At 41.9% G+C, this 9,628-nt stretch overlaps 2 protein-coding genes across 3 annotated transcripts; both read right to left on the reverse strand.

Annotated features, from left to right (window-relative positions):
- Positions 1–455: 455 nt before the first annotated feature.
- LOC104221441 (uncharacterized) lies at positions 456–3,125 on the reverse strand. 2 transcript variants are annotated; one of them, XM_009772513.2, is made up of 3 exons: positions 2,992–3,125; positions 1,350–1,467; positions 456–1,267 (listed from the first exon to the last, which is right to left on the reverse strand). In XM_009772513.2, exons 2-3 carry the CDS (start codon positions 1,371–1,373, stop codon positions 686–688), a joined length of 606 nt encoding a protein of 201 aa, XP_009770815.1. In that variant the 5' UTR covers positions 1,374–1,467; positions 2,992–3,125; the 3' UTR covers positions 456–685. The 2 variants fall into 2 exon arrangements, with proteins under 2 accessions (XP_009770815.1, XP_009770816.1); XM_009772514.2 differs by lacking the exon at positions 1,350–1,467 and having other exon boundaries at positions 2,992–3,114.
- A 5,139-nt stretch (positions 3,126–8,264) lies between these two features.
- Positions 8,265–8,879, reverse strand: LOC138881888 (uncharacterized). The gene has a single exon (XM_070162185.1). The coding sequence runs from the start codon at positions 8,877–8,879 to the stop codon at positions 8,265–8,267; it is 615 nt and encodes a 204-aa protein (XP_070018286.1).
- Positions 8,880–9,628: the final 749 nt, after the last annotated feature.

The following is a 9,628-nucleotide window of genomic DNA, read 5'->3' on the forward strand; positions in this document are numbered from 1 at the left end:
AATAACCAATTGTAAATCTGACTATTATTGAATTTCTCCCAATTTATTTTTTCCATTATAATATCCCCTCAAATAACTTTACCTGTGTGAGTTTGCTCCCAGTGCCGGTAAAGTAAGAAAGGACACGATTGGCTGACATTCATCTTAAAACTGGTCAATTTATGATGAATTCTTAATACCTCCTCTAGTCTTTCACAATATTTTAGATGATTATGCTCCGCACCTTCAAGCCAGACATACAACAAATGTATATCTTCAAGTTGATTTCTAATCACACTATCAAATGTAGTTCAAGGATTACAACAACGCAAATGTAGTTCAAGGATTACAACAACGATAACATACCCATTGTAATCCTGCTTGGTGGGTGTGAGGAGGGTAGTGTGTATGCAAACCTTACCCTTACCTTTGTGGGGATAGAGAGGCCGTTTCCAATAGACCATCGGCTCAGGGAGTTTGGGGATTGCCATATTATTATATGTAATGCTGTTTACAAATAGGTTCAAAAGATTGAACAAAAAATGATTGAACCAAAAAAGAAACTCCTTGTGTTGCCAACAAGAACTTGCAAAACTCATTGGCCAACAAATGTTTCACCAAAAAATCTCACCTCTCATCTCTAAAGTGAGCAAATCCTAAATACTACTCACAGAAGAAGACTAACTAAAGCTATTCAAGAACATGGTCACACTGAAATGCCACTGGATTCAGCTTCTAAGTACTTGCACATCCGTTCCATAACATCTCTACCTTTCGCACTGTTTGCCTGGAACTTCTCCACGCATTTCTGCTCGATTTTCTCTGCCATAGAAGCCAGTGCTGACAAGGGCTTAATCTTAATACTGGTTTCCTGCTTGCAGACAGTCCATAACTTTGGGTTCTCAGGATGCGGATCGTATCTTATTTTCTCCTCCACCTCAATAAAGTTCTCGAGACTGATGTTTCGAGTAGAGAGTTGCATTGACCGAGATTGTGCATCTACAACAGTTGATTCAACACAGTGGCAGATATCTTGACCAATGATCTTGCGAATAAACCATGGCCCTGGTGCATGTATAGTGATGGCACGAATTGTGTAGAGCTTTCCAGAGCTGGGGTCAAGCTTGTGATTCAACGTATCAACCTCGAGGATGTGGGATAGGGCGCGCTTGTTCTCAGGATAAGCAAACTTGCGCCACGATGCAGAAGTCACTCGTTCCCATGGATGCCTGTAAATATGCTCTTGTGAATATGCTCTGACCATCTTGTTTCTCTTGGTGTTTGAAACCTGAAAAAGCAAGTAATCAGCAAGTCAATTAAATTCAAAATTTTGTCGCAGAATGGATTTGGCTGCACACTAATCAATATACCTTTTGCTTCAAAGCACATCTCATGCCATTTAGAAGCACAAACAGAGCAAATCAGAATAATTTCAGATTAAGAAGGGTCCTTAGAAGGTTTTTGAAGCTAACCTATTGTACCATCAAACTGCAATAACATAAATGAGATCAAATTCGAAACATAAAACCAAACTCAGGAAGAACTTCAGAGTGTTTGTTACAACAGCTGAACAATAGAACACACACAAATGTTTGAGCAAATTACTAGGAAACATCTCTATTAAGATTAACGCCTCTAAATTAAAGCATGCAAAAAAAAAAAAAAAAAAAAAAGTGAAAATAAACAAATGTTCCAATAACTTGAATTACTGAGAGCACAAACCAATGATCAAATTCAAACTATACTTTTCTTCAAGAACTTCACACCTATCGCTAATGAACTTGCAGAAACATGAATTCAAGCTAATTTTTTTCAATAATTTCAACAAAACAGCTGAAGCCGCCACATATTACAATGATAAATGAAACTTCAAACAACAGTTTTCGAGCAACTTACAGACCAATTGAATTGTAAGAATAACAATCAAAGATCAAATTTCAACAGAAACCCAAAAGGGTTCTTCAAGAATCTTCACACCCATCACATTCATAGAAACACAAATCCAATTTTTCCATGAAGCTCAGGTATAGCTGGACCATCCACATATTTGTAAATATAAATAATGCTTTTAGGGGTTTTGAAGCTACCTTTATAACTCATCAAAGTGAAATAACACCAATCACATTTCATATTCAAACAGACACCTCATAAGGGCGATCCTCAAAATTATTCACAGCATCATCATTAATCCATTTGAAGGGGAGCCTTGGAGCAACGGTAAAGTTGTCCACGTGTGATCTATAGGTCACGGGTTCGAACTGTATAAGCAGCGCATTAGGATAGGCTGACTACATCACAACCTTGGGGTGCGGCCCTTCCCTGCGTGAACGTGGGATATTTTGTGCATCGGGCTGCCCCCTTTTTTTTTTATCATCATTAATTTATTAAGAGAAAAACACCAATTTTTCAAGGATTTCATTGCAAAAGCTAAAAGTTTGAACATTATTCATCTGCATTCTGCTTAACACCTCAAATATAAATTAGCCACAAATGTCCATAAGACTTGAAAATCATTTAGCAGCTACCCATAAACCATATCACAACAACACAAATCCATACCAAAAAAAAATATTTAAAAAAATAATTTTTTTAAAAAGAATCAAGCACAAACCTCAAAAGGACCTTTAAGAATTTTCACACTCATTACTCATCCACTAACAAAAAAGACAACTTTATACCATTTCTCTCAATAATTCCAATACAGCAGCTGAAGCACACAATTTTTTGGAAAAAAAAAAAAAACATAAACCTCAGAAGGGTCATTAAGAATTTTCACGTCCATTACTAATCAACTCACAGAAAAGGTAATTTCTTACCAATTCTGTCAAGAATTTCAATGCAGCAGCTGAAGCATACAATTGAAACGAATCAAACATAAAATTCAAAAGGAGACAAATTCAAATCAATTCTTACTATAATTTCAATGCAACAGCTGAAGCAAACAATTGATACAAACATATATCGACAATTCAAAACAAATAATCAATTTAAATTTTTAAAAAATGGGCTAACCGATGTTTGAATATGAGAAACGAGCAGATCAACTTTCTTGTTGCACAAGTTGTAAAGCCGCCTTATTTATAAAAAGAAAAAGGAGACGGTTTGTGACACCGGAGTATGTGCACCGACGAGAATTATCCAATAGAATACGGACACGTGTGGCGGTTAAAAAGATCCTACTCCATACTGAAAAATGATGTTTAAATTTTTCTGATTTTCGATCTCAATTAAATATACCTATGTTATCCTTTTAACGTAAAAATTAGATAATTAGAAACTATTATAAATGCAATAAATATTTTAATGTTTTATAATAAAATAATTTTTATTGGGTAATAATACAACAATAACCTAGTAAAATCCCACATCTGAGGAATCTGCGGAGCGTAGTGTGTACGCAGACCTTACCTACCCCGATGGAGTAGTGTTTGACCCAAAGATATTAAAACTTTTTTGATTAAAATAACTAATAATAAGGATGAGGCCAATCTTAGTCAAGCACAATAAAATCTAGATCAAATGATGGAATGAGTAAACAGGATGAAAGATATAATAAGTCTATTCAAATTCAATAATAAAAGATCATAAATGTGAATACTTAAATGCATAAGTAGAACCGTTACAGATGCAATCGGTGTAAGGGAGAATAAGTGTGGGATGATTGGAGAACCTTAGGATCTTTTCTGATAAACAAGACCGCTCTTTATTTCAATCTCAGATCCTTCCTCCACAAAGTGTTCTCCCCTCTCCTATTTATAAGGGACAATCTCCCAAAAACCCCTAAAAAGTACAACATAGAGAATATTCGAAAGGCATATTCTTACTGTCTCCCACTAGATGGGCACTGTCGTGGACGTTATGCATCGACTGACAGCCCTCAGTCGTTACCTTTCACTACGAAAACCATCAGACGGTGCATCACGATAACCTCGTTCCTCATCCTACTCGGTAATGGTCGTGGTGGCCAAATTCGGACCCATACAGTTAGTCCCTCCGCTTGTTGAGGTCGTGGCACCGTGCGTCCTTGATAAGCGGACGCCGCTCATTCCCGCGGAGAAATTTAGCGGTTAGATTGTAATGGTTTGATCAAATAACGAAAGAGCGGCATAATCTACGGTATTCCGGCTAGCGTAGTATATTAGGAAATGACTTCACTCTCACGTGCATCATCATTGCGCGTCTTCCCGAGGCAGAGACCAATTGGCTTGTCGCTTCGATTTTGGTGCCACTGGCAGCCTTTTGCTTCGATTCTGGCGTCATCCAAACCTTATAAATAGATGAAGGTTTGGTTCTTTCAAGAACTTTCGATCATTTCCTTTCTAGTATATGTGTTATCTTATTTGGCCATCTCTTCTCGTATTTTCAGCTCTAATTTCGTGATTTTTCTCTTCACCTTCTTCCGTTCATCGTTCTTTTGTTTTATCAATATACCCTCTGACATCGAGATGCCTAGAACACATCGTTCCCTCGAAGATATTTCTGACGCCTCCCCACTTTCTATAGCACCTCCCCTTGGTGGTGAGAATGTGACGGTAGAGGAAGGGGACAGCCTCCCCACCATAGAGGAGATACTACCAAGAAACCCCATGTCTCGGAATGATTTCCTTAAAGAGCCTGTTCATTCTCCTGCTCCGGTGATTTCTGAGACCGAGCAGGCTCACATAGATGACCTTCGATCTACGTATAACATTCCCTCCCGTGTTGAGATGGTTCCGGCTGGGAGGGACCTCATGGAAGTCTATAGACTAGGGTATTGTGCTTTTTAAAAATATCCCATCGATTCTATCGGTTCTATGGTGTCTGCCTAGCACAGCTCTCTCCGTATACATACAAGATATTTTTAGTATTGACGAAGTACACGGAGTTAACGGGGTGGGAAGTTGACCTTCGCCACCTCTTGTATCTGTTTTCCTCTAGTTTTCACATGGGCACCATGATTCATTTGAGACATCGTGGTACCAAGGGGTTGGTGGTCAGAACAGATGATCGTACGAGCCATAAATTTTGGCATAAATACTTCTTCGTTAAAACCGAGCATCTTATGTCGGACTCTGCTGGATTCCCTGAGCGGTGGAATAACAATCGTAGGTATTGGTACTTGTTATCTACTTTTGTCCTTTCCAACTTGGTATTCATTTGTAACTTTCTTTTGCAGTTGCAAGGCGTACACCCCGTCCCATCGTCAATATAGAGGACTGGGTGGGTCGTTTGTTGCCTTACGTAGTGGAAACTCGAGATTGGCCTTCTTTCATTAAACGTTTTAGGCCGAAGGCTCCATCCGATAAATGTTATCTTTTGTTTTAACCTTTGGCTATTTGTCGTTGTTTATTAATACGACCCCTCGTGGTGACAAGTCGTAGGGCTTCTAGGAAGAGGGCCACAGTCCCTGCCTTTCGCCAGGCCATCGCATTGGCGGGGATGCAATTTACGTTGGAGGAGTCCATTCGAGGGGTTCGTGCTCAGCCTATACGGGTGAAAGACTCATCTCGGGATATGGTTGTAAGGGATGAGATCACTTCTAGACCGGCATATCATCTCGTAGATGAGTCCTGTATGGGGATTAATCTCCGTCGAGAAAAAAGAGGAGGGTAGAACTCGGGAAGGACGTTGCCATTGATGTTGGTAAGAGTGGAACTGGTGCGTCGGAGACTGCACCTATGCCCGTTTTTATGGCGCACGTCATTTTGGTGGGGAGATCCCCTCAGACGGAAGGAGTATACCAAGGAGGGGGGTCTGTGCGTTTCGCCGAGGTTGGTGCATCATCCGCCATTAGAGGAGGGGTACACGTCGGGGGCGACGGCTTGGGTTCAGACGTCGACCCAGGAAATGTACGAGAGTTCTTGGAGCGTCACACTCATGTAGAGGTTAGAACGGAGGGTTCTGATCGGCACATAGTCGTTCCTAGGGACTACGACTTGTTGTCGAACTGCGACCAAGTGGCGTCGGTATTTGCCCCTTTATGTGTTGCTCCTGAGAATGCGACACTTAAAGCGATGAGTGATGCAGAGTTGTCACGGAGCATCTCTGGCATGGCTCTATGGGTAAATGCTTTTCTTTTTCTTTTTGTCGTTGGATCTATTTTGCATCCTTAGCCCATTTTTTTGTTTTGACTTTGTTTTTTATATTAGACCCTCATCATGGAGATCGAGCGTGAACATCGGGAAAGGCGGAGGACGACCGTCTATGGGAAGATGCCCTCCAAATACCAAAGAATACCGCACCAAGCATCGTGCGATGGCCGACATCTTCACTCAGGATCGCGACTTTCAGCTATTCCGCGATGGGCTTAAGCAAAAGGAGGATCAACTGGCGCATAAGGTTGAAGAACTAAAAGAACGAGATGAGGACCTTATGAAGGCTATTGCCCATTGTAGTGAACTCGAGGCAGCTCTTAAGATCAGCGAAGACGAGATCGAGCTGAGTAAGGGAGTGATGGCCGAAAATGCCGATTTCCAAGTAAAGGTGGACAATTTTACCGCTGAGCTTGACAGGAAGGCGTCGGAGGTCGTTGACCTTAAGGGTGAGTTGATTACTAATGCTGACGAGTTGGCTCACACCGAAAGGGATAAGGAAACTGCCATATCTGAAGCAACAACTTTGGAAGACGCCCTCCGTGTTTGTAGGTTGGAGCGGGACAAGGAGGTGGAGGCATTTGTGCTTAAGGTAGAGAGATTTGAGGGGAGTATTCAAGATCTGGAGACGGAATTGTCCGCATTAAACAAACAAGTTGTTGCTTTGAAAGCGGAGGACGTACGACGACAGTCGCAGCCTTCTACTTCCCATGCTTCGACCGACTCTATCGTGCCTCGAGATTTATATGAGCTATGGGTTCAAGCCGAAGCCTAGCTTGACGTATATAAGTCTCTTCACACTGATGGGAAAATATCTGAGGTAGAACTCCGAGGGGTGTGTATTAAAGCGTGTGTCGCTCGAAAGGCGTGTGGTTATGACCCCGTTACGCCTAGTGGAGACGATGTCGATTTTAACGATGAAGACAAGCTCGCCTCTGATTCTTGGTACAATGAGGAGTATGCCACGGGGGGGTGATACGTCATAGGACTTGGCTGTATTCATTTTGCTTTGCCATTTTTGTGGGGGCGTTCTTGAGCCCTTTGTAAAAAACTTTTGTAATACAACAACTGTAATAGAGCAATTACTTTTTATTGTGTACCTCTGAATTGTTTTCTTGTCGTGTTTGTTTATTTGGCGACGTCCTTTGTCGTAGTCATGCTTATTTTGAGTTGTCAAAATGTTACCTATTGCGTTTCGAGCGATATTGCTCTTATGTCAAGCTTTTTCCTTTGATAACGTCTTTAGCCATAGGGATGTTGCTTTCGAGCTAATGTCGGAGTGTTATCCCATCGTGGTTCAAGCGATGTCGAACTCATTTCTATGGTGGTAGCCTTAGCCGTGGGGTGTCATTTTGACTTAATGTTGAAATGTTAACCCATCGTAGTTTGAATGGTATCGAACTCTTTCGTGGCGATGGCCTTAGCCATGGGGTGTTATTTAGACTTAATGTCAAAATGTTAACCCATCGTGGTTCGAATGGTATCGAACTCTTTCGTGGCGATGGCCTTAGCCATGTGGTGTTATTTTGACCTAATGTCGAAATGTTAACCCGTCGTGGTTCGAATGGTATCGAACTCTTTCGTGGCGATGGCCTTAGCCATGGGGTATTATTTTGACTTAATGTCGAAATGTTAACCCGTCGTGGTTCGAATGGTATCGAACTCTTTCGTGGCGATGGCCTTAGTCATGGGGTGTTATTTCGACTTAATGTCGAAATGTTAACCCGTCGTGGTTCGAATGATATCGAACTCTTTCGTGGCGATGGCCTTAGCCATGGGGTGTTATTTCGACTTAATGTCGAAATGTTAACCCGTCGTATTTTCCAAAGGGTGGTAAAGGGTAACATACCTTCTTTTATTCACCGGAGTGTCGTGTATGCTTGTTTCATTCATACATTGGAGATACTTGTCGATTTTATACATTCATTGGAGTAATTTCATTCGTGCATTGGAGATACATATGGATTTTGTATATTCATCAGAGTAATTTCATTCATGAGTTGGAGATACATGTTGATTTTGTGCATTTAATGGAGTAATATCCTTGTATCTAGTTCTTTCATTGCTCGGCCTGGAGATGCCATCGGCAGGCTGGGCGATGAATTATACTTTGAACATCGAGACGCCCCCTTGTCGCCTCGTTAAAAATCTCCCCGCGAAAACCCGATTGGGAAAAAACCTGGATGAGGGAAAAAGAGTACGACTTAGGTGGCGTCACTTTTCAGAAGTGAAAAAATATTTGAGGTGGGTGACATTCCAGTTGTTTTGTAGTAGTTTTCCTTCCATTGTTTCTAACTGAAATGCTCCTTTGCTCGCTGTTGCTGTGATTTTATACGGCCCGTTCCAGTTTGTTCCCAATTTTCCTTCATTTGGGTCTTTTGTTGCTTGTGTTTTGGCCTTGAGGACGTAGTCCCTGATGCTGAGTGGTCGTACTTTAGCCTTCTTATTGTAGTAACTTTCCGCTTGTTGCTTTTGGGATATCATTCTTTTGTGAGCCATGTCCCTCCGTTCTTCTGCCTCGTCCAGGTCGTGTATTCTGTTTTCGTCGTTATTCGGTCCACTCTCATTGGAATATCTCAGGCTGGGTTCTCCGACCTCAACAGGTATGACGGCATTGGTACCATACACCAGCAAATATGGTATCTCACTTGTGCTGGTTTTTGGCGTGGTACGGTATGCCCATAACACCCTGGTAACAGTTCTAGCCATAGCCCTTTGGCGTCCTCGAGCTTTTTCTTTAATATATTCAATATTGTTTTGTTGGAGGATTCCGCTTGACCGCTGCCGGCGGGATGATATGGCGTGGAGAATATCCGCTTGATGTGCCATTTTTCGAAGAATTCAGTCGTCTTTTTCCCGATGAACTGAGGTCCATTCTCACAACTGGTTTCTTTGGGGATGCCGAAGCGGCATATAATGTTTTTCTTGATGAATGCGATGACTTCCTGTTCGCGTATTTGGGCAAATGCCCCTGCTTCCACCCATTTGGAAAAGTAATCAGCTAAAACCAGAAGGAAGCGTATCTTACCTCGCCTTGCTGGGAGGGCTCCAACGATATCCATCCCCCATTTTATAAACGGCCATGGAGAAGTGACGGAGTGCAGGAGTTCGCCCGCCTGGTGTATCATAGGTGTGTATTTCTGGCATTGCTCACATTTCTTGACATAATCTGCGGCCTCTTTTTTCATAGTGGACCAGTAGTATCCTGCACGAATTAGGCATCTAACGAGGGCCTGGTTGCCTGCATGGGCACCGTAGTGGACCTTGTGTACCTCTTCGAGAACACGCCTTGTTTGATTTGGTCCAAGGCATTTGGCCAAAGGGCCGCCGAACGTCCTTTTGTAAAGGTCGTGGTTTATGAGGCTGTACCTGGTGGCTTGTATTTGAAGCTTTTTGGCTTCTTTTTTATCTTGTGGGAGCGTTCCCTCCTACAAATATGATATTATGAGGTTATGCCAGTCCCAAGTTAAATTTATAGAATGTACCTCGACTTGGTCTATTGATGAGTGGAAGAGGGTAACCACGTTCTCCTTGGTGATATTTTAAGTTGTTGCTGCCAGCTTGGCGAGACCGTCTGC

Source organism: Nicotiana sylvestris, chromosome 11 (genome assembly GCF_000393655.2).
Source record: "Nicotiana sylvestris chromosome 11, ASM39365v2, whole genome shotgun sequence".
NCBI lineage: Eukaryota > Viridiplantae > Streptophyta > Magnoliopsida > Solanales > Solanaceae > Nicotiana > Nicotiana sylvestris.